Below are 24,313 nucleotides of genomic sequence, written 5' to 3' on the forward strand. Positions count from 1 at the left end.
TCGGAGGACTCTTCTGTTGTGGGGTTGTTGAGGGTTGAAGAACAACAGGTACCAATCGCTACCACAACAGTGCACCGGCGACAATACCGCACCAACTGAGATTCCCTGATCCCTATCCATGAGCTGATTCGTCGCCCGGAGAGCCAAGGAGTGATCAGCAAGACTCGCTCACCCTTCAACAGTCCCATATGGCCAGTGCGAAAGTCCAATGGAGAGTGGAGACTAACAGTAGACTACCGTGGCCTGAACGAAGTCACGCCGCCACTGAGTGCTGCCGTGCCGGACATGCTAGAACTTCAATACGAACTGGAGTCAAAGGCAGCCAAGTGGTACGCCACCATTGACATTGCTAATGCCTTCTTCTCCATCCCTTTAGCGGCAGAGAGCAGGCCACAGTTTGCTTTCACTTGGAGGGGCGTCCAGTACACCTGGAACCGACTGCCCCAGGGGTGGAAACACAGCCCTACCATTTGCCATGGACTAATTCCCACCGCACTGGAACAGGGTGAGGCTCCCGAACACCTGCAATACATTGATGACATCATTGTGTGGGGCAACTCAGCAGAAGAAGTTTTTGAGAAAGGGGAGAGAATAATTCAAATCCTTCTGAAGGCCGGTTTTGCCATAAAACAAAGTAAGGTCAAGGGACCTGCACAGGAGATCCAGTTTTTAGGAATAAAATGGCAAGATGGACGTCGTCAGATCCCAATGGATGTGATCAATAAAATAACAGCCATATCACCACCAACTAGCAAAAGGGAAACACAAGCTTTCTTAGGCGTTGTGGGCTTTTGGAGAATGCATATTCCAGATTACAGTCTGATTGTAAGCCCCCTCTATCAAGTGACCAGGAAGAAGAACAATTTCAAATGGGGCCCTGAGCAACGACAAGCCTTTGAACAAATTAAACAGGAGATAGTTCAGGCAGTAGCCCTTGGGCCAGTCCAGGCAGGACAAGATGTAAAGAATGTGCTCTACACTGCAGCCGGGGAGAATGGCCCTACCTGGAGCCTCTGGCAGAAAGCACCAGGGGAGACTCGAGGTCGACCCTTAGGGTTCTGGAGTCGGGGATACAGAGGATCGGAGGCCCGCTACACTCCAACTGAGAAGGAGATATTGGCAGCATATGAAGGGGTTCAAGCTGCTTCGGAAGTGGTTGGCACTGAAGCACAGCTCCTCCTGGCACCCCGACTGCCGGTGCTGGGCTGGATGTTCAAAGGGAGTGTCCCCTCTACACATCATGCAGCCGATGCTACGTGGAGTAAGTGGGTCGCACTGGTCACACAACGGGCCCGAATAGGAAACCCCAGTCGCCCAGGAATCTTGGAAGTGATCACGAACTGGCCAGAAGGCAACGATTTCGGAATATCCCCGGAGGAGGAGGTGACACGTGCTGAAGAAGCCCCACTGTATAATAAACTACCAGAAAATGAGAAGCAATATGCCCTGTTCACTGATGGGTCCTGTCGTCTTGTGGGAAAGCATCGGAGATGAAAAGCTGCTGTATGGAGTCCTATACGCCAAGTTGCAGAAACTGCTGAAGGAGAAGGTGAATCGAGTCAGTTTGCAGAGGTGAAAGCCATCCAGCTGGCCTTGGCTATTGCCAACGAGAAAAATGGCCAGTACTTTATCTCTATACTGACTCATGGATGGTGGCAAATGCCCTGTGGGGGTGGTTGCAGCAGTGGAAGCAGAACAACTGGCAGCGCAGAGGTAAACCCATCTGGGCTGCCGCATTGTGGCAAGATATTGCTGCCTGAGTAGAGAACCTGGTTGTAAAAGTACGTCACGTAGATGCTCACGTACCCAAGAGTTGGGCCACTGAAGAACATCAAAACAACCAACAGGTGGACCAGGCTGCTAAGACTGAAGTGGCTCAGGTGGATCTGGACTGGCAACATAAGGGTGAATTATTTATCGCTCGGTGGGCCCATGACGCCTCAGGCCACCAAGGGAGAGATGCAACATATAGATGGGCTCGTGATCGAGGGGTGGACTTGACCATGGACGCTATTGCACAGGTTATCCATGAATGTGAAACATGCGCTGCAATCAAACAAGCCAAGCGAGTAAAGCCTCTTTGGTATGGAGGACGATGGCTGAAATATAAATATGGGGAGGCCTGGCAGATTGATTATATCACACTCCCACAAACCCATCACGGCAAGCGCTATGTGCTCACCATGGTGGAAGCAACCACCGGATGGCTAGAAACATACCCTGTGCCCCATGCCACTGCCCGGAACACCATCCTGGGCCTTGAAAAGCAAGTCCTATGGCGACATGGCACCCCAGAAAGAATTGAGTCAGACAACGGGACTCATTTCCGAAACACCCTCATAAACACCTAGGCCAAAGAGCATGGCATTGAGTGGGTCTATCACATCCCCTACCATGCACCAGCCTCCGGGAAAATCGAACGATACAACGGGCTGCTCAAGACAACACTGAGGGCAATGGGTGGTGGGACATTCAAGCATTGGGACACGCATTTAGCAAAAGCCACCTGGTTAGTCAACACTAGGGGGTCTGTTAATCGAGCTGGCCCTGCCCAGTCAAGACTCTTATGTACTGTAGATGGAGATAAAGTCCCTGTTGTGCACATAAGAAATATGCTGGGGAAGACAGTCTGGGTTACTCCTGCCTCTGGCAAGGGAAAACCCATCCGTGGGATTGCTTTTGCTCAAGGACCTGGGTGCACTTGGTGGGTGATGCGAAAGGATGGGGAAGTCCGGTGTGTACCTCAAGGGGATTTGATTCTGGGTGAAAATAGCCAATGAACTGAATTTTATGATGTCAATTGTTATATGATATTGTATACCATTATTTCTATGGTTGCTATCAATGGTATAGCAGTGAAATCACCCAGATTAACGAAGCATGAACTAACTCTGATGAAACCGAGCAAAGTGCAACAATGATAGAACTGAATGAGTGCAGCAGTAACGAAATGAGAACTGGCTTCAGGATGCAACAGCCCAACACCACACACCATCTCTCTGGCCCTGAAAGACTGTTATGACAGATGGAGCCCAAAGTTGTGGACTAAATGAACTCAATGTACATTTTAAAGAGATAGTCCATAGACTAAAGGAATTATATCTGTGTGTGCATATATATATATGTATATATAAAAAGAAAAATGTGAGACCTAAGCATAACGTAAATGGTGAGGAATAAGGGGTGGATACTGTCCCAGTTTCGGCTGGGATAGGGTTAAATTTCTTCCTAGTGCTGTGTTTTGGATTTAATATGAGAAGAATGTTGATAACACACTGATGTTTTCAGTTGTTGCTAAGTGCCCTCCTAGTCCAAGGACAGCTCCCGTGCCTACTGACTGAGCTAGGTACACAAGATGGGAGGGAACATAATCAGGACAGCCAGCCCAGCTGGCCAATGGGGTATTCCATACCATGTGACGTCATGCTCAGTATATGAACAGTAGGCGTGATCCAGGAAGTACCGATTGCTACTTGGTTATCGGTCAGCGCGGGTGGTGAGCAATTGTATTGTGTATCGCTCATTTTGTATATTCTATCATTATTTATTATCATTATTCTCCCTTTTCTGTTCTATTAAACTGTCTTTATCTCAACCCACGAGTTTTTCTCACTCTTACCCTTCCGATTCTCTCCCCCTCCCACTGCAGGGGTGGGGGGAGTGAGTGAGCAGCTGCGTGGTATTTGGCTACCTGCCAGGTTAAACCACGACAGGGAGATACAGCACAGGAAAGGGTGTTTACTGGGAAACTTCCACAGGGAAAGATGGAAGGGAGGAGCTGTGTTACCTGCCATATTCACAGATGGACTAACATACAGAGGCAGCTCTGGGGTACAGATGCAATACTCATCTGTGTGCAGGACCTCCGAACACCTTCCCAAACAAACCTACATACACAACCACACCCTAATACCTAGGCAGAACACTTCTCCTGTTCCTAATGTAGACTCTGAAACCCACTACTCCTCTGCTCACATCCCATTTCCAGTCTGAGCTCTCCTTCCCCTTGTTGCTTCCCCAAACTTACAACTTGTAAATTCCCACCCTCCTGTGTCTGGGACAGCAGATGCAGTAATGATATGGATTGTAAATATTTTCAGCTCAGCAACAGCCTGAACTAGGCAGCACTTTAAGAGCTATTACAACTTTGATGGCGTTTTTATGGGTTGTCTTTCCTCACAGACCAATCACGCCTGTTCTAGGCATTTGTATTCGGTTCTTTCCACTGGGCGTATTGGTATGAGTGTGTTTAAGCTGAGTTAAATGGGACTTGAAAGGCAAGGAATTCCAACATTGTCCTCCTAAAGTCTGACATGTATTTCCCTACAACTAGAAATGCTATTATGTATATGAATCCTTTTGGAAGAGGGTATTAACTGGTATTAAGTAAAGTCACCCTGTTTTAGTTGTCACTACTTGTTACTTGATGCAATGCACAGGTGGGTTCAGGATGCAAAAAGAAACTCCCAAGTTAAGTGGAAGGAAGATAAAAATAGTAATAAAATAGTGGCAGCTTTCATTTGGACCTCTCAATGAGTCAGGCTTGTTTTAATCTTCGTGGGACTTTTTTTGCTGTGTCACGTCTCCTGAATTAAAGAGACAGAAAAGTAAGCCATCTTTCTAGTCCCTCAGCGCTAGGGACTTAGAATGGCTAATGCACTTTAACAGGATGGGTGAGAAGTCTTGTTTGGAACAGTATTGCCACCTGAAATGCTTTGGTGAGGAATGGACTGAATTTATGCCTATCACTCTATTCCATTCCATTCCTAGCTTTCGCCAAAGACTGATCTAACCTGGAAAGAGAGCATAATACTGCAACCTGAACATCAAAAGCAGACCTACAGCCAGGAAGCGCTCTAGGTACACAGGCGGACAGCCGATATGCGGACAGGAACTCAACTCTTCAAAGTCTGCCTTCTCCCAGCAGTTCTTCACAGTACTGAGTCGTTGCTGGTGTTACTGCACTAAGACCAAACTCTGCTGGACTTGAAGGAATGGCAGTGATAACACCCAGTATGAGTCTTGAAAACAGTCAGAATGACCATTGCCTGGAATCCAGCTGAGCGCTCTCTCCATTGCACTGGGCGTAGATGCCCTGACTGCAAAGCAGAACTCTTCCTTGCTTAAGGAACCATTGGAGACTCCTCTAGAGCTCTCCTTCCAAGGTTGTGCCAAGCAGTATTTTAGAAAGGATGCACCCAGTTAAAAAAAGCTACACTAGAACCTTGTACATGCAATGGTCCATGAAACCCATTTCTGCTAGCCTAGGCCTCTCTGGAGGTCACGGTACAACTGGGAATCAAGATGCTGAGGTCTGGACATGGCTGCAGGGGAGACATGGAATGACAGTAGCATATGACCTGAGATGGTCTTGGTAAAACTTGACCAGCACACCCACAAGATTCTTCAGATGAAAGGAAACCTTAAACTGTTCCTTAACCTGTTGTTAGGATGTAATGCATGTAGGTTAGCCCCATCTTTCTCAATACGAGCTCTCTTTCCTAATCTCATACACCCCCAAATTGACTCCCCTCCATTGGCACTTACCTGACTTCCACGGAAGCAAAGACATGCCCAGCTTGCAATTATACCAAGATAAATATCAAAGTGAGCACCTGTTGGACACTTTAATGTGTCACATTTTTCCAGATTTTGACTTGAGGTGTTTGCTTACCTGAGAGCAACTAATTCCAGTAACCAGTGAATTCGAACTTGTTCAATGCCGCCATGAGGAACAGAAGAAATGTAGGCAAGGTTCATCTCTTGGTCTTTGCTCAGGTCAAATAGGTCAGCACGGCTGTGAGGTAAAGGAGGGCTTCAGGAAAGGAGGGACAGAAGAGAAACAACACATTGCAACATTAACTAGCAGCTCCACTGGGTATCCAAAGATCCCTATGCTAAGTCCCTATATCACCTAAGGAGATCCTCCCTGGCATGAGGAACACTGCCTAACATGAGATGAAAGCAAAATGGAGTTGCAGGTTATTTGGGGCTAACTGGCTACACATGTAGTTTGGCAAAGCGCAACACAACTCAGGTGCACCTCGTTGCCATGCTCAAAGGAAAGTATTACAAGCCGTCATTGCTGCACAGATAGCAATCTCAGGCAGCAACAGCCAGAAGAAGCCATACCATGGCAGTCATCTTGTCTCTGAGTAACTAATGATAAGGGAGCTCAGTGTCTTTTAGGCTTTGGAGTGGAAGTCAGATGTGCTGTGGTCTGTAGTAAGACAAATACGGGCTTGATCTTTCTGCTGAAGTCCATGCAATGACATCAACTCTTGCTCTGCTGTGGAAGCTACACTTGTTAGAAGCAGAACCAGACCCTCAGAGCCTCCACATTCTTTGGCCGTGTTCAACTCACCCCTAAGCATAAGGAAGCACAGGAGTATGTGGCTTGAGGTTTCTATGCTTGATGCTGCAAGCAGTTTAACCTGCTCATGGCTATACAGCAATAATCATGTTAACACGACTTTGGTGTCTACTTATTCTACTGAAATTAACATAACACTGGGGCAAATTTCTGCTGTCTCTATCTCCACAGATAAATAGCTGTGAGATGGAGGGAGATCTCACCCCCACCCTCCACAAGTCAGAAACTTAGAACGCTGCCCAGTTCACTGGATTTGGGCATGTCTCATTAAGTCTCCTGGTAATGTGCAAATTCTGAGTGATAAAGCATTCGTATTACAAGAAAGATAAAAAAACATTTTCCCCAAGGTTTGGTAAAATGCTTCCACATCTCTTCACATTGCAAGGAGAGATGACTTGTGCTCTAACTACAGACTGTATACTAACTGTGTAAGTGAAAAACTAACATAGTTTATGCTTTGCCTACCGTGATCTGTCTCCTCTGATGGGTGGATCAGCTCTGTGCTGACTGTTAACTATGCTGGGAAGAGTCATACTGTCATCCTCTTGTCCTCTGTCCCCCTCCACATATTCATCCCACCTCAAAGCACCCCACTGAATGAATCTGCTACTGTATAACCATCTGTGCACAAAGGGGGAAAAGCCTGACCCCACCTGGACAAGAACTTGATGCAATTTTTGTCCTAGCTAAGACACTGCCTATTACCCCATCTCCTGCATCCTTATTTGAAAGTACAATCTTCACACAGATTTCACCCTTGTGCTTCATGCAAAGCAGCCAGCACATGGGAGCTCCTCTGTGCAACTTCACCAGCGTACAAGGCACTTAAAAATCATCTCCCTGAAATTGCTTCAAGTCACACAAGTGAGACTGAGAAGTTACCAATTCCACTCTTACTAAAAATTTATCAGCTATTTGGGTCTTTTTAATTGTTCCAGTGGATAAAGGCCAGGTTAACGGCTTGTTTTTGAAGGAGTGCTTTACTAGTACTCTGAGATTCAAACCTGCTTCAGTCCAAGCAGCAGCAAAGATGGAAGTCAAGGCATAAAGCAGTCACATATTTTTGCTTAGTCCACGCTGAATAAATTGGATGAAATTCACACTCTGCTAGAGAGAAATCTAGCAGAAACCATGACAAGATATAAAAGAAAGCTGGCAGAACAGTGGGTTTTTTTAGTGGTAGTATCAGTATCCTCCTTTCCTGTTCTGAGTGGAAAGTACCCATTCAAGAGAATATCAAGCCTTGCAGTTTCCCAGGCTTTATCAACTACTGATCCACAACTGTGCATTTGCGCAACTGTCTGAAACTGTGATGTAGAAAAGAAGCTTTAACAACTGGAACCCAGCCCTGCCACAGTGTAAGCTTTCAAGGGAGCTGGGATCCTACAGCTTGAGAAATAGCAGTGTTGGCCAGGTGTTATAATCAAATAGCTCTGCCCCTGCTGTTGCTCCTCTGCCTTTCCCTCACATGCTTTTCATGTTTGCAGCTTCCCAAAGTTTATTTCACACAATTAAAATCATGGGTGCTTCTTGGGCTGCAGTTTAAATGGGCAAAACATACCATTTTTTAAGGTTTTTCCATAAATGTTTCTTAATATTGCAAGCAAAAATTAAAACAAAAAACGAAACAGCAAATTAAAAAAAAAATCTAGAAAGCCCAAACATTTCTTTTAATCAGAATGTAATTTAGGTTCTGTTCTGTTTTCCCATCAACATGGAAAACCAATTGAAAATTCCTCAAGTTTTGTCTTAGACTATCTTTATGCATTATACAAAAAAAGTGCACGAATTCCTTTTCGTCCAAAGCACACGCTGCTGATTCCATCCCTGTTGCAACTCTTTTTCCTACAACTGTTATTTATCCACTGCAAACCTAAACGCAGGAGGTCATAATCAGTTTAGAGTAAGATATGAACATGGCTGAGGAATGTACAGTCTCTTGCTTTTGAGCCTGCTAGAAGCCTTCACGAATCTCACAAAACTTGAAGGCTGTTCAACCCCAGTTAGCTCAGCAAGACTGGACTTTCTCTGAGAAGCAAAGCACTACCTGGATATGAAGCAGTGGAGCTGGGATTTATCCATGCTCCCACCCATCCCCCTGACTTAGAGCAACCGGACTCACGGGCCACGTCAGGAAGACGGTGCATGTTGAAAGCGTCTTGCAAGAAGAACAAACTCCTAGAACTGACAGGCTTTGCCTGGGCCTATTTACGGACTGTGACAATGGAAACACTGAAAAGGAAAGGGAATGAGCTCCGAGTATCCACGTATGTGCTGCGCTAGGGAAGAGGAAGGACTTCACACGTTCGAGGGCCCTGAGGCAGGGGAGCAAGTCAGAGAGGGGATGTCGCCTGGCCCCTTCTTGTGATCCGCTTTGTATACGTTAACTGGCCACTCCAGCTCCAGCCGGTAACACGCTAAGCAGCAAAGGGCAGCAAGGCGCCCTGATCCCACAGCAGCAGGCCCGGAAAAGCCCAGGGTCCTCCGGAAAGGCCGCCTCCTCACACCCTGGGGATCCTCTGCTCGAGGAGGGCGAGAGGCAGCGGCTCTCACCCCGGCTGCTTCCCGCCAGCGGTGGGTGGCCTACTACCGGGCGCCGGCCGCAGGGCTGTGCGCGCTTACCAGAAGCCAGTGCTTCTCCAGAAGTGCTCCAGGGGCCGCTCGGCTCGCCGGACATCCACGTACACCACGTACGCCGCGGAGCCCGCGCCCAGCTGCACCACCAGCCACAGCAGCAGCCCCATGGCGGCACCAGGAGCCGAGCCGAGCCGAGCCGAGCCCCGCCGAGCCGAGCCGAGCCGAGCCCCGCCGAGCCCCGCCGAGCCGAGCCCCGCCGAGCGACACCGGCGCCCGCTACCGACGCACCACGGACGCGACGCCAGGCGCACGCCCACGGGGCGACGGGAATGGCGGCTCCCATCCCCGAAGGCTGCTGGCGGCCCTGTGGTGATCGTGTTTAATCCGCTCCAGGAAGCGCAGCTCAGGTAATTGGGGTGGTAAGGTCTCCGTCTGAAGCCCAGGCGCCTCGTACTTTTGTTGTTGTGGCTCTCGTGGCGTAGCGAGGGAGCAGGAGTTACTTCCCCGAGGGTGCTGCACGGCTTGCGGGTGTTGCTGTTGCATTTCTCTTGCCTACCACATGAGGGAAGTATACTCTTACGCTATTGTTACGTCCTCATGCTCAGTGTTGACAAACCTGTGGGGAAGAGTAGTGTTATGTGGTCGTGCAGGTGATCAAAACAGCCGTTCCCGAAAGAACATATTAGCAGAACTGAAACGATGTCCGTTTTTTCAGTCTAAACATATTTATTCATCTCAGTATGGCAAAGAGCTTTAAATGAACTTTATAATAGAGAGGCTGTAGATTGACTTTCTAAATGCTTGTTTCTTACGACGTGTATCTGAGGACTGGGTTTTCTGTGGGGGTGGGACTCTCCTCCTTAGGATTCCCCTCTTTTATGTATTGTACTGCCATCGGGAATCTGGTCAAGCCTTGACAACTAGAAGAAAAATGTGGGTAATTGGGCTTCCCTTCCACATTCCCAAATACCATGGTAGCATCTCATTTTGTGTTCATTAGTTCTGATTAATTGGGTGAAAGGAGTACTCCAGTCTGATTTCCACTAGGGTCTTTGGATTTAGCAGGGGAAATCGTGGGCCCCTGCAGCAGTGCCCACACCACGGAAACTGCAGAGAGCTGCCAGGCAAAGAGCTGGGCCGCAGATGATCTCCAACAAGAGAATGAAGTGACAACTGTGTTTATGGAAATCAAGGCTATCAGTCCTAGTGGAGCAACCAAAATTTGCCACCCCAAAAGCTCTGGTATTTTGGCCCCTTTCACCAAAGGTCTCCCTGAAGCAGTTGTGCCGAAGATAGCGAGGAAGTTGGACAGACATTCGCTCCTCAGCTCAAGAATATTGCAACTAGGAAAAGGCTCTGCACGAGTAAGTTTATGCCATGTGTAGTCCTGTCTGAGCCAGGAGGTTCCCTGTCTCAGAGGAGTGGCAAACTGGGACCCATCTCTACGAAACTGCAAACTGGTTTGCTTCTGATTGCTGGTATGTTATTCCTCTGTTTGCAGCTTCGTCTGCCTCTTGAGGCCTTCAGTCTCTGTGGGACTTGTTGTGAGCTTACAAGGCTTACAACCAAAATTCCGGCAACAGCATTACATCCCATAGGCTCAGGTAGGAATGGCGATCTGGCATTATTACGTGACTCTGGCAAGCGGGATTTCCCTAAATTCCCCAGGGCTACTCACGCTGTGGCTCAGCTCCAGTACTCCAATGCCTTAGAAATGCAGCAAGGCCCAAGCTGAGCTCTGGCGAGGTTTCCATGCAGGATATTTAAGAGATTGCCTTTATCCTTACAGGAAATGCCAGTTTGGCAACCAGGGCTTCTGCTTGTTTCCTCCAAACTCTCTGTTTTCTGCAAAGACCTGAGGAAGGTGTTAAACAGGCAGTGGAAGTGCAAACTCAAGTGGGATCTGACAGCCGGGGGGCCAATAGGCAGGGAAGTTAGCCCTATGCTGCTAGCTGCACCCTGAGCTGGGGCAACCACTGCCTTTGGGGTGAGTGCTGCTGCCTGGGCTTCAGTGAGGGCTGCAGGCATTTTGCCAGCTGGAAAGGATGGTGCATGGGGGGAAGGACCTCACTGACGTTGCCTCTTTTGTTGGTTTCCCTTCCAGAGGGAGAGTCTGGAGAAGATGAGCCCCTGACTATCAAATGTCACACTGTGGTTTGTTGCTTATTAACAGCAACCCTGCATCTCGCTGCCTTTAAGTGTGGAGCATTCATTGCAGGGCAGGCACAGATACCAGCACCTCCAGCACCTAACTGCAATGGGTGTGGAAGCAATCCCTTGCAGAGGAGCCAAAAGCTCAGCCCCCAACCAAAGACCTACCAGCAAATTTCAGCAAAAAGATATTGACAAGGGAGAAACCACATGAACCCCCATGATTTCGTACCAAGACTGTCCCCATTGGCATCAGAAAGGCTTGAGCCCTGGAGACCGCCCTGACTTTCCCTGAGAGACTGCCAAAACAGAGCTGTTGCACTTCAGCTTGGCTGATTTCAAAGTCACATTTGGAAGACAAGGTGTCAAACCAAAACAATGTTCATTTGGGCCTTCTCAGACATGATATCAGGCATGTTGTAGAAACACAGGCATGTCCTGAAACACAACAGAGCCGTGGTTGCAGACAGCACTCTCTTAAGTGTGACGGGAATTTTAAAGAAGTGTCTGTCAGAGCTCAGGGAAAGACTCTTTCCCAGGAGTCTGACAAGACCATGATCTCCAGAGCATTTCCAAGAAGGTCCTTCTCAGAGATTGGGGTACTGGCTAAAAAGACTGTCTCCCTTGTTTTCTACAACTTCCCCCAAGGCATGGAGAAGTGCAACATCTAGCACATCAACCACATCAGACCAGAAGTTGGGAGACAAAAGATAAGACAAAACCCCTGCCAGAGGAGAGACAGAGAACTGGAGAGACATCTCTGCATCAGCCCCAAGTTTCTCTTCCCGTGCCTGAGAAAGCAGCTAGCAAGATTTTTCAAGGTACTTCTTCTGAAGAACTGCAATTCCCAGCAGAAAATCTTTCCTGCTCACTGCAGCTGCCCTGGTGCCTCCTGCCAGAGAAAGAAAATGCAGTAGAAAGAGTTGCCTGCCCCCTGTGAAGGAGCCTGATGTGCCTCTGTTCCCAAAACATCTGCAGGGATGCTGCAGGGAGAACAGCTGGGGACAAATGGTTTGCTTTTTCCCAACCAAGGTAGCCAACTGACCAGCGTGTCCCTGGAAGCATTTGCAGGATGCCAGGCTACACCAGTGAAATCCAGTGGCCTGCTCTGCAACTCTCCCAAACCTCTTCTCCCAGGGGCAGGGCAAATGCCAGGGTTACCACAGATGATCTCCAGCAAGCAGTTTCCCAGGTCTAAAAGTTTGATTCAGAGCTGAACACCTATGTCCAGCTTGCTATGAGCATAGTTCTGGAGACCATCAGGCAGAGCCCTGATAAAGACCCTAGCCAGGGGGAAGCTCCCCTATTGCCTTTGGCTTTCTGCTCATCCAAGGGCTGGGAAGTGCCCAGCGGGAGTTTTCTGTGGAGCGTTTTACCAGGGAGGTTTCCCACAGCTGACACTCCCCACCAAAGGACACTGGGGATTTTACAGCAGCCTCCTCCTGTCTCCCTGTGCAGACCGGGAGCTCCTCCTGTCCTGAGGCATTCCTGAGGAGGCACACGTGCACAGGAAATGGTGGGAGAATGGAAGTAGCAGGAGAGCAGCACTGTGAGCTGGCCCTTTCCAATATGCTGAGGTTGACCCTTCCCAGCTACCTGGCCAGCATAAAATCCTCCAGTGTCTCAAGCTGGGCAGATGAGAGATGTAAAACCTGTTACTCCTGAGTTGAGGCACTCCTCACAGAAAGGCTGTGCAAAGCATTTGGTCCCAGCTGCTCTCCCTGCAGCGTCCCTGCAGATGTTTTGGGAACAGAGACATATTGGGCTTCTTCAGGCATATCAGGAAGCCAGTAGTCTTCCTGCTGCGTTTTCTTTCTTTGTTAGGAGGTACCTGCACAATACGGAGGAAACCAGTGCACAGCAAATTTGGCAGAGGGGGGGCTTTTCTGTTCAGATGCCTCCAGCTCCTTCAGCACTTAATTGAATTACAAACTTGGCCTCAAAGAGCATCCCTGGAAATGCCAAGACTGTTTTGTCCCATAGCCATCTAATCATGCCACATGGCAGGAACAAGAATTTTGCTATAACGTATGGAACCTAAAGCCTAGAAAATCATCCAGAGCATGAGTTCTGCTCTTGGCCCTGGGAGGAAATGACAGACAAATATCTGGATATTTTTTATAATAACTAAGCACTAATAATGGTGAGGCATTCCAGGACTTAAGACAGCATATTGCAGACAGACATAATATCTGCTTCCTGGTGGTGATTGCCTTTGCTGGTGCTTGCTTTTCTCCAAAGCAGGAGTATCAGCCCCAGCTAGAAGTGGGATATGGTGCAGGTACACTGGTGTTCTCCTGAGAGGCATTTAAAGCTTGAAGGTGTCTGGGACATACCATCCTAAAGTTGCATGGTCACCACTTTGGGATTAGCAAGGGTTGATCAGTTGGGTTAGGAGAGAACAGGGTGCTTTACGCCTCTGTGTAGGGTGGGATGTGCCATTTCCTCCCAGGGGTTTCAGATTTTTCAGTGTCTGCTGCTTTCCTGCTGCCACACCATCATTTTTTTTCTGACCCCCACTTCTCGTCTAGAGATACAATTCTGCCAAGTTTTAGAAGTGTTTTATGGCTTTTGCAGTGTACTTTCTGGACTTCATAGCTAAGGTGCAGGTCCTCTGCACTCTGAAGAGATCAGTTGCTGATATACAATGTAGTCTGGGTAGATGCAAACAGCCAGACTCAGAGTGATGAAAACACTTCTCAGCCCTTCACAAGTGCTTTCCTTCTCATTATTTAGTTTACCTAAGATGTGATTTGGAGGTCTTGTTATCACCTCTGCAGAATACAACAAATTTAACAAGTATTATGGGGATGCTTGCAATTCTAGACACCATCCATGTGCATATCTCTTAATATCCCAAAGCTGAATACATTCACAGACAGGATTTGACATGTCCCTGCATTGGTGATACCTGTCATTCTGGAGTGAATGGAGTTAAATCCAGTTGGTGGCCAGTCACAAGTGGTGTTCCCCAGGGCTCGGTATTGGGGCCATTTCTGTTTAATATCTTTATCAATGATCTGGACGAGGGGATTGAGTGTTCCCTCAGTAAGTTTGCAGATGACACCAAGTTGATCTGCTCGAGGGTAGGAAGGCTCTCCAGAGGGATCTGGAAAGGCTGGATTTAAGGGCCGAGGCCAATTGTGAGGTTCCACAAGGCTAAGTGCTGGGTCCTGCACTTGGGTCACAACAACCCCGTGCAAAGCTACAGGCTTGGGGAAGAGTGGCTGGAAAGCTGCCCGGTGGACGAGGACCTGGGGGTGTTGGTAGGCAGCTGGCAGTGTGCCCAGGTGGCCAAGAAGGCCAATAGCATGCTGGCTTGTGTCAGAAATAGTGTGGCCAGCAGGACTAGGAAAGTGATTGTCCCCCTGTACTCAGCACTGGTGAGGCCACACCTTAAATACTGTGTTCAGTTTTGGGCCCCTCAGTACAAGAAGGACATGGAGGTGCTGGAGTGTGTCCAGAGAAGGGCAACGAAACTGGTGAAGGGTCTAGAGCACAAGTCTTACGAGGAGCGGCTGAGGGAACTGGGGTTGTTTAGCATGGAGGAAAGGAGGCTGAGGGGAGACCTTACGGCACTCTACAACTACCTGAAAGGAGGTTGTAGCGAGGTGGGGGTCATTCTCTTTTCCCAAGTAGCAAGTGATAGGACAAGAGGAAACAGGCTCAAGTTGCGCCAAGGGAGGTTTAGATTGGATATTAGGAAAAATTTCTTCACTGAAAGGGTTGTCAAGCAGTGGAACAGGCTGCCCAGCGAAGTGGTTGACTCACCATCCCTGGAGGTATTTAAAAGACGTGTAGATGTGGTGCTTAGGGACATGGTTTAGTGGTGGACTTGGCAGTGCTAGGTTAGTTGTTGGACTTGATGATCTTAAAGGTCTTTTCCAACCTAAACGATTCTATGATTCTGTGATTCAACATGACTTAAGGGGGTTGCTTTGCTGCAATTCAGCACTGTACATCTATTTTTGTCTTCAGATGTAACCTGGTACATGTAATTCTGTCATTAAAAATATTAGGCCAAGGGCTTTACATTAACCTGACAGTGTGTTGTCTCAGCGCTTGTCTTGGCCTGAGCTTGTTTTAGCTGTGGTAATGATTGTTCGGTGGTCGTGTGAGTGTTGCTTAAATTTTTTCAGCTTAGCTCGGTGAGTACCATCGAGGGTAAAATGGGTCAGGGCGCAGCAAGGGCCAGCTGCTCCCTGAAGCAGAGGCGGGGGGGCTAACAGGGCTGGCAGGGACCCCACCAGCCCCATCCCCTGCCTCTGAATTGAAGAGCAGGGCAGGTGCTGAAGTGGCAGATGTGGTCAGACCAGAGTCCAGATCATCAAATCTGGACCAGGCAAATTCATGGTGACAAGACAACTCTGAGGTCAAGCTGGGAAGTCAGTCTACAGATCAGGGTCCAGATCAACAAGGTCCATGGCCAGACACAGGCAATGCTGAGACCAGCATTTCTACAAAATAGCTGGGGTAGGGATTGAAGGCCCCGGGCTGAACTGAAATGGGGCTCCTGGCCCATGGACAGAGGCTGTAGGTGGGGACCTCAGGGGAGGCTGATCAGGGCCATTGAGGCTGGTTAGTGCACTCAGACCCTGAATAAACATCTGTCAATACAGACAGTCATTGCATAGTTCCTTATGGTAGCTGAAGTTGGGGGAGGTAGCTACCCTACAACCACCACTAGCCTAACTTTGGGGAAGAAATTGGCATGGCGAGGACTCGGTGTGATATCCGCTTTCTGCGTAGGGAGAGCTTATGTCCTCCCTGAGTCTTAGGACTCAGAAGGACAACGCCGGGCTAAACATAAGGCAGAGAAAAGGTATAGATATTAGGAATCTGATGTATATCTGTCTTGATCTTGTTTTCAGGATGTTGGTATTACTGTAACTGAACTGTAATGATAGCAATCTCCTGTATTTTAATTAGACTGTGAAGACCTTAATTAGACTAACGATAAATTCTGAGCTCTGCATATAATCTGTGTCCCCTTTTGCCCATACTAAAATTTGGTTTGTAATGTAGGGACAGCGTTGCATAGGTACCAGAAAGAATGTCATTGATGTTACATAGCAGTCACCTAGCATACATCTGTTACGACTGTGGTCATGTATAGGAGAGGCAGCACTGTGTTGGCTGGCTGAGGGTGATATACTGCCTTGCATCCTTCTCACAAGCCACCTTATCTCCTCATTTTCCTCTTTGGCTGCATCAGCTTCTCAGGGCAAAAATTACCATTTATTTGTGTGGCACCCCACATACTCACTTCTCTTTCAGCTCTTTTAGGTCCTCTGGTGGAATGAGGGTTTGCATGTATTTACCTATTGTCAGAGCATGTTCCATGTCTTGCTTTGAGGAAGAGAGGCTGAGTGTGGAGGAAAGAACAGATTTACTCCTCAAACCTCAGACAGTACTATCATTGCTCCTAGAACTGGCATCAGCACGCATGGTGGACAGGGGGTGGGGAGTTGATTTCCACAGCTCACTCTGCCAAAAGCATACAAAAAGAGCTGAAACATTGGAGGAATGTTTAGTGAACTTCTCCAAGCCTCATGCAGAGGTAAAAGATTTACCTTTTGTTGTAATCTCTATTTACAGGGCTTCCTTAGGAGAGCACGTTCAATGTCAGCTCCTGTTTCTTACTCATGTTCTCCTTGACTGGGAGCAGCTACAAGGCTTTTCCTCAAATTTGTGATGATCTAGCACATCTCAGGCATGTGAACATGTGTAGATGGTTCCTTCCCATGTCAGACATGACAATTTCCTGGGAAGCCGCCTGGGCAACATGGTCTTTTTTGAAACTGTCTCTGCTGGGTGTCACAAAGATGCAGCTGAAAGCAGGGCTCTGGCCTATTCTTTTTACTTCTCTTTTCTGCTCTGCTCAGCAAAGCTTACTCTGTACTTATGCACAAAGCCGTTGTAATGTTCATGCAGAGTAACCTTGAAGTTAGAAGGGGAAAAACACAACTCTCTCTCAGCATCACCCGTGCATTTGGATGGGCAGAAATATGAATGTCCAAAAGCAGATAGAGGGCCACGTGGCTTCAGAAGAGCACAACTGTCAGGAGCTCCGTTCTGAATCTGGGGAGGAAGACGTGCCTACCAGGATGGAAGAGAAAGGATTCATGCCTGTCTAAGAACCCTGTTGAGTTAGCTTTCACTGGAGACCTTGTGCTAGGGAACAGGGTAATTTTGGTAGCAGTGCAGCAGCAGAAGCTGCACGGTCTCAGAAGTGCCATGCAGAAGTGCCCGTCAGAAGTTTTGGGCGTAGTTGTAGGAGGAAACCACACTGTCTGCAACTCTCTGACTCCTCATCTGCACTGGGTCTGAACAGGGAGGGGTGGTGAATCTGTTTTATCCTCTGTCAGCACCTTTCTTCTGCATGAGTGGAAATAGCTAAAGACCAGAAGGGAAACTTTCAAATTCTATGGTCCAACAGTGGTGGTACAGTATGCTACCATTCAAAGAACGTTAACCTGTGGGCCTTTCACAGCATTGAATTGCGCTTCATGGCAAGTGGAGGTTGAGTCCAGCCACTGGTAGCTGGGCAAGAGCAAATTCTTGAGCTATGGTTACAGTTTCCAGGTGCTCCCAGTTGCTACAACATTTGTGTCAACTTCAGTTTTGCAGCTGATCTATTATTGATATATCTGTTCTTAATGGGTCAGTTAACTTATCATTTGTCATAACACGTGGTAAAAAGAATTCAACAGACACATTTTTTGCGAGAATTAGAATTAAAATTGTCTGTATTCAGTCTGACAGCAAGGTTTGGAAATCTGTGATGCTGGTTGCGTTAATATCAATGATAGCTCATGGTTTGAACTTTTAGTTCAGGTTAGATGCCAGTCAACGTATTAATTAATAGAGGTTTGGAACCCTGCCCCAAAAATGGGAAGGCAGAGGATTTACACATTCTCACTTGTTTGTTCTAGAGGACATGGATTGTAACTGACGTTTTGTGTGGGCTGTGGCGAGGCAGAGGCAAAAATAATAACAAATCACAAAGTCCTGTAGAAAAATCGGAATGACTGCTCTTTGAGTCCTTTGAAAAGCTTTCATTGGCTCATTTTATTTAAACAAGTCAACCCAACTGTACTCAATTAAAACTGTATCTCTGTTACAAAGGTATTTGCCGCTTTGACACCAAGTATAGCCTTAATTTCCATGTTAAACCTCCTGTGGCCATCACATGAGTTCATGAGGCAACCCATTAGAAGCTCTTCCAGTTAGGAACCATGTCAATAATTGAGAACCTAAGTACTCTCCCAGCACTGTGCTTGTGAAGCAGGTAAAGAAAACTAAGGGCATTGGGCCACTACCTCTTTCAAAACAAGCAATAAAGTTGTTTTCCTCTGCTGTATGATCTTCTCAGCTGTAGGTCTGTATTGCTCATAATGAGTCAAGAAACCAAAGTTCAGAAATAAATGCTCTGGCTTTCATTCTACCATTGCTACAGCAAACCTATGGTTTGTCTCTAATCCATTTTATATCCATCTTGTATAAGCCCTAATTAATGTTTAATTCCTTACCAAAGTCTTCTATTAGGGATTCACTTTATTTCTGGGAGGCATAGGGCCATCACAACTAACGTGTATCATTTCTTTGACAGTTTTATGGTTCAGTTGGAACAATTTGCAGAGCTGTCCATCAGTATCTTCCCCGCAGCTTTGCAGCCTTTCTATTTTAGTCATGAACTGCAGAACAGAGCAGAGTAACTAAGAGCCACTAAGTGATACTTAGAAACTGAAGGAATAAAGTTCAGAAAAGCAACTGGAAATACTTTGTCTAATGATTTATTAATTTGTTTTACTTTGTTTTGCAAAGGCTTAATGCTAGTGCATTGGAAGAGGAGCTGCACTTCAGAGACATCTCCTCAGCATGCAGGACTTGCAATATTTTTGTGTCATGGGTTTACACAGTTCTCCCCATCAAGTAGTAGCACTAACTGTCACTTCTCTGAATCTGTGTAGGGGTTGACAAACACCTGTGCTGTCTTAGCGTGGGCTTGACAGTGCACTGTGGAAGGCTGGTAAAAGCCTTTTTGCACTCTCCGAGTGTATGGGCATCATCTGGTAGGGCAACAGCAGGAGAGAAAGGAAGAGATACCAACTACTTCAGCTGTTGGGCAGCTCTGCAGGTGTATTGCCTTGCAAAACAGGAACAAGACTGTGCCCTTACCAGCTGTCTGTGAAACGGCTGTGCCTCTCCTCTATGCTCCCCAAAGGTCTCTTTCGGTACTTGCATACAATTCTCAGGCATATCACCTCCTCTATACTACCTGGCTTAGACTCATAACAGATCCTGCATCTTGACAGATACCTGTGGTAACAGCTGTACGCAAGCCATAAATAAATAGTGACAGCTTGCGATAACCTTCCCATTTCATTGCCATTCCACATGATAGTGCGGGATATTCATGCCAGCATTTCATACAGCTTCCCCAGGAAGTCCATCCTTCTTCTAAAAGAGCAATGACCAGTCTGAGGACAACAGCTTCTTGCCAGCTGCTCCATCATTTTATACAGTGCTCTCTAGAGGTTTTTTGTAATGGCAGGAGGAGCCTGCTAAAACACAGAGTGCACTCATGTGAAAAGAAAAGCTTGGGATTTGCACCTCAGACTTGTATTCATGCTTAGCCTGATACAGAATGAGAAAAACAAGTCCTGAAAAATATGTGTGCATAGTAGTACCCAGGCTAAAGCAAGATGGACTTGATGGGTTGCTTGAAAGATTGTTGCTGTGCTTGCCCACAGGTTTCAGTCCAAGGAGAAGGTGTAGGTTATACTTGTGGGTAGATAATTCGTGGGAAAACATCTCAGGCAAGGTTTTCCCATTTGCACAGTGGTGGAGTGGATATGCTCAAGTTAACTGAGTACTCATTTTCAAGGAACAGAATTCTTAAAATAATACATGTTAAAACTGGCAATTTTTGGAGTTGAAACAATATATTAAAACAGAACGCAAGGTTACCCAGCTTCAGGGGTTTGCAGATGCTTCCTAAATAGGCCTTGTGAATTCTTTTGCACAGTTAGGCTTCTCAGTTTTGCTACTTTCTGAAAATGAACTGGTAAACTCCTTGAACTGGAGCGCAGCTGCTATCCTCCAAAGTCCAAAGCACCTTTAGCAGCTCAACAGACATGAGTATTGCAGACTTATTTCGGATTTTATGGGCATATGCTTCTGCACCGTTACACACTGGGATGCAGCCTAATGTGGATACAGGATCATCAGAGGGTTTAGATTAGCACAGTACATCAGTTTCAGGTATGCCTTGCACTCCTAGGGCCTTCCCAACCTATCGAGAGGATTAGTAAAAATTTGTATGCATGTACATGCACAAACACACAAATACATATTCCCCTTATCAAGGGAGTCAACTCTCAATTTCTTGTCAATCAGAGGTTGCTCTCTGCAAACAGGTCTCCTTGGAGTGGTGACATCCTGTATTATCATTTTTCTATATGGTGGCTTCATTTTTCTTCATGGGGCATATTTTGCTGCTCACAGATTTCCATGTTACTCCTCACAGTTTCTCTCTGACCAAATGGCTGAGAAAGGATGATTTTTGGGGGGGAAAGGGGATGCAAAGGAGCAGCACTGGAATCTCTACTTTCCAAACCATATCCTCTTCTTTGGCTTGTATTTTGCAAACTTCAGCCATACTGATAAGAATTTCTTCAGTCATTGGAATTTTTGGGCTAAAGGTGGAAGGATGAAACAAACTATAGAAACGATAGAAACAAAATAGAACTCAGGAATCTCTTAGAGAGCTTTTTATGTGATAAGTAACAAAGTATTCTGTGGCTACCAAGGCAGTAAAATCTAGAGATGTTTATCAGACTGGCTTTAATTTTTTTTTCCCCCTCCCAAAATGAACCAGTTTCTTTTCAAGAGAAATCACTTTGAAAAGCACAAATTAGGATACATGAAAAATTTCTACTGGCCATAGAGGTGGCCAAGGAAAATGAGGTGTCTTTGCAAAAGATGTGTCTCTTCTTTCCATTTTTGCCTTCATTCAAACTCCGACCTTGTCTGAATTGCAAGGCTTCTAGCCATCTCTAAACTAGCGGGTCCTGTTGGCTGAGACGGCAACATTTTAGTTCCAGCAGATGTTAGCTGTCATTGCTGCTCACTCCTCATGGGTCTACTCAGGGAATTTCACCCTTTGCTCTTCCTTGTCAAGCTGCAGCTTGTTAATAATGTAAATATGTTAGACAAGCAGTGACACACTCTTGCCTGTCTTGGTGCTGATGTTTGACATGGCACCAACTTGCTGTGATGCCCAGTGGATCACGGTTGCCACTTTGTGTCACTTCTTGCTCTTCATCATGTTTTCCCTTAATCTTTGCATTCGTGGCCCTGGAACTTTACAGTTGAATTTGCACCCCTGAAGCCAAGGCGTGTCCTGCCAATTTATATTTACCTTCTTCACCACTTTTGATTCAAAACTGCTGCATCTTTTGTAGTGTGTATGAATGACAGTTGAAATCTGCCTGGCCTGCTCTGCACATTCCAGCTCAACACATGCTTCAGCTTCAATTGTGACTGCGTATTTACATTCCTCTTTATGCAGGTGATGCAGGCTGATTTAAGATGCTCTTAACAATGTGCTACTGGGTGCTCTGCCAAAAAGCAAATCACAATAGTTAGTTACAGCACTCTGCTGCCCAACTATATTGCTGATTACTATCATATGTTTTGCACCAATTTTCGTATGGATATTCATATAGATGTGTCATGAGCTCAAATACAATATATGTACAATATTATAGTTACAATGCCTTAAGGCACGTAGCACAGAAAGCTAACATGGGACCTGCTGCACAGCCTCTGGAGGCCTGCAAAGGAATTGTCATGTTTTTCCTCACTTCTGTCACCCAGTTTTCCCCTTAAAGAGAAGGAAATTCTTCTCATTGTTCATGTAAGCCTGCCCTAATTATTACCTATGTGAACATCTGCCTTGTTACTGCCTGCTTTGCGAATTTTAGAGGGTGTCAGGTGGTACAAGCATACAGCAAATGGAGAGTCTGTGCCAGTCTCCGAGTCTAGCGAAGATCTAAAAGGCAAAGCATTGTTAGCCTGTTGTGCCAGATGAAACAAGGGGAGGAAAAAGGGTGGGGTCTGGCCCAACCTAAGCTAGCCCTGAAGGCAGTTAGCTAGTCCCTGTAGAACAGGCTCTGAGATGTCCCTGTTCTACCTCAAGCTCTGCAGCAGCAAATCTTCTTCCACTGGTAACAAAGAAAGCCTTGAATGGACACCTCATTTCTGGGTAGCTAGAGTTAGATGGAATTGATTCCCCATTAAGGAGATTATCTACTTCTGCCTGAAGCAAAGGTAGGAATATCTCAGCTCTGTCTAAACCTAAGACTGCATCACAAAGACTGTGGCATGGCAACTGATCACCAAAGACTCCTGTCTAATCCCAAGACGATGCAGAAAATTTGAAGCCTGTCCCTTTCAGACATTGCCTTGCTCATAGTTAATAGTCAGTGCCAATACTTGTGTAACTAAAGCAGATGATGTTTTTAATTAATTTTTCCACTTCCTCTCTCAGTCACAATGCACATTATGAGGTTGCTGTTATTCTCTTTTCTTCCTTCCAAATGCTCTTTCAGGGCACAACAGAAAAGATGGTTTCTGACTATAATGACATCAGGCTTTCTCCTTACACTTTTTGGCCAGAGGCACAAGAAGTATTGATGGCTCAGTCTGTCCTAGAAATGTCTGAACTCATAAGGTTCACAAAACCATGCATTAACTGAAGTGTACAGATCTCTGTAGCTGTCAGACAGTCATTTAACAAAAATAAAGCAAAAATAAAACAAAAATGAAACTGCGTAAAGAAGAAAGTCAGTCAACTTTGCTGATGGCCTCCCTCACTAATAAGAAGGCATCCATAGGAGAGATGTACAAGTCCACCAACCTACCAAAAGCAATATCCTGCCACTTGGCTCTTGTTAACCTGAATGCACCCATTTGTGCTTTCACTTACTGTTTTCTCAGTGGGATTGCTCCTCACAGAGCAGAGGGTAGATTCTTCTTCTTTCTTTCTGAATTACCAGAAGATTTGGATCTTAATTTGTCATCCATTTAAATGGGAATGGGCAGCTAGTCTCCTTTGGCAGCTTTGAAGTGCTCTCCTTCCAGATGCAAACTTAGGCCGGCCCCAAAAGGTTAAAAAATCGTAACTCAGGCATCCCAAAGTTACAGGGACCAGTGAACAGCTCAGGACCACTGGAGCTTTGGTCACTTACTCTGCAGTGTCTTTGTTCTTTGCACCTCTGCAGTTGGTGGTTGATTTAAATTTTGTCAGTCCCACAGCTGTCTTTCTCAGTACACTTTGTTTGAGAGCCAGCAATTAAGTAATGAATGAAGTGGATTAAAAATATTTTCAGCTGAATTCTGGATTTTTGGCTAAGTGGTTCTGTTTGCAGAAGGATGGCACCATTTTCAGAGGGTAAAATAGTCCTCTCCCTTCCCATCATATCAATCAACTGAAAATTGAAATATTTGACATAGGAGGCATGTCATGATGAGATTTCATGGGAGGTGTCACTTGGCTGCTTGCTCTTCTGAGGCTGCTGTATGTTACTGCAGTCATAACATGCTCCTCCTCTCCTCACCAGGAGCTCTGTCGAGGAGTTTGGGTTTCGCCAAATACTTCTTTTCCTCATTTTTCTTTTTTTACCTAAAAGGAAATTAAAATGTCTTGTGAAAATGTACATGATTTTCTGACAAACTGTAGAAATGGCTCAGAAAAATAGCTCTGGGCTATTTAAAACAACACTGCTAAGACGTGTTGGCACAATCTGAGTACAAGTTCTGTGGCACAGTGCAGACTCAGTTTCAGCACTGAGGTAACAATTTTCTCTTTCAAAGAGGACGAAATTCACCAGAGACTTGCACCGGTTCCTTCTGGAGAAGAAGAATGTCCCCTGAGAAGAATTCTGTCCAAAGTTTTCAGCTGATGGGAAATCCTAGCGCACTTAATGTGCTTTATTGCATGTCAAGGATCTGACATCAGTGCTGCTCTAAACCTGCATACTTAGGTTTTCATAAGTCAAAAGAAGAACATTCACACAATTTCTCAGTTCTACATGGAGTTTTAACAGGACTATTGAGGTCTGACTGACTAAATTCTTGCCTGTTTCCATCATTCATTTTGCTCCAAAATTTTTCAAGATTTTATGTCTAGTTTTTGCCAGAAGG

General features: G+C 46.3%; 2 protein-coding genes across 4 annotated transcripts in view; one reads left to right on the forward strand and one right to left on the reverse strand.

Annotated features, from left to right (window-relative positions):
* Nucleotides 1-9,212, reverse strand: part of IDUA (alpha-L-iduronidase) — a 55,303-nt gene extending 46,091 nt beyond the window's left edge. The window contains exons 1-2 of the mRNA XM_075138078.1: nt 8,996-9,212; nt 5,675-5,815 (exon numbers count right to left, since the gene is read on the reverse strand). Coding sequence (XP_074994179.1) covers nt 5,675-5,815; nt 8,996-9,117 — 263 coding nt within the window. The 5' untranslated portion in view covers nt 9,118-9,212. The remainder of the gene's footprint in view (nt 1-5,674; nt 5,816-8,995) is intronic.
* A 13-nt stretch (nt 9,213-9,225) lies between these two features.
* CHRNA6 (cholinergic receptor nicotinic alpha 6 subunit) overlaps nt 9,226-24,313 on the forward strand; it is a 32,466-nt gene continuing 17,378 nt past the window's right edge. For 2 of the 3 annotated variants that reach the window (XM_075138083.1, XM_075138084.1), the window contains exon 1: nt 9,226-9,357. The gene's annotated coding sequence lies outside the window, so the exon portion shown is untranslated. Of the gene's footprint in view, nt 9,358-10,454; nt 10,555-24,313 lie in introns of those variants that run through there. The other variant, XM_075138085.1, reaches the window with a different exon arrangement.

This window comes from Calonectris borealis, chromosome Z, assembly GCF_964195595.1.
Source record: "Calonectris borealis chromosome Z, bCalBor7.hap1.2, whole genome shotgun sequence".
In the NCBI taxonomy this organism is placed as follows: domain Eukaryota; kingdom Metazoa; phylum Chordata; class Aves; order Procellariiformes; family Procellariidae; genus Calonectris; species Calonectris borealis.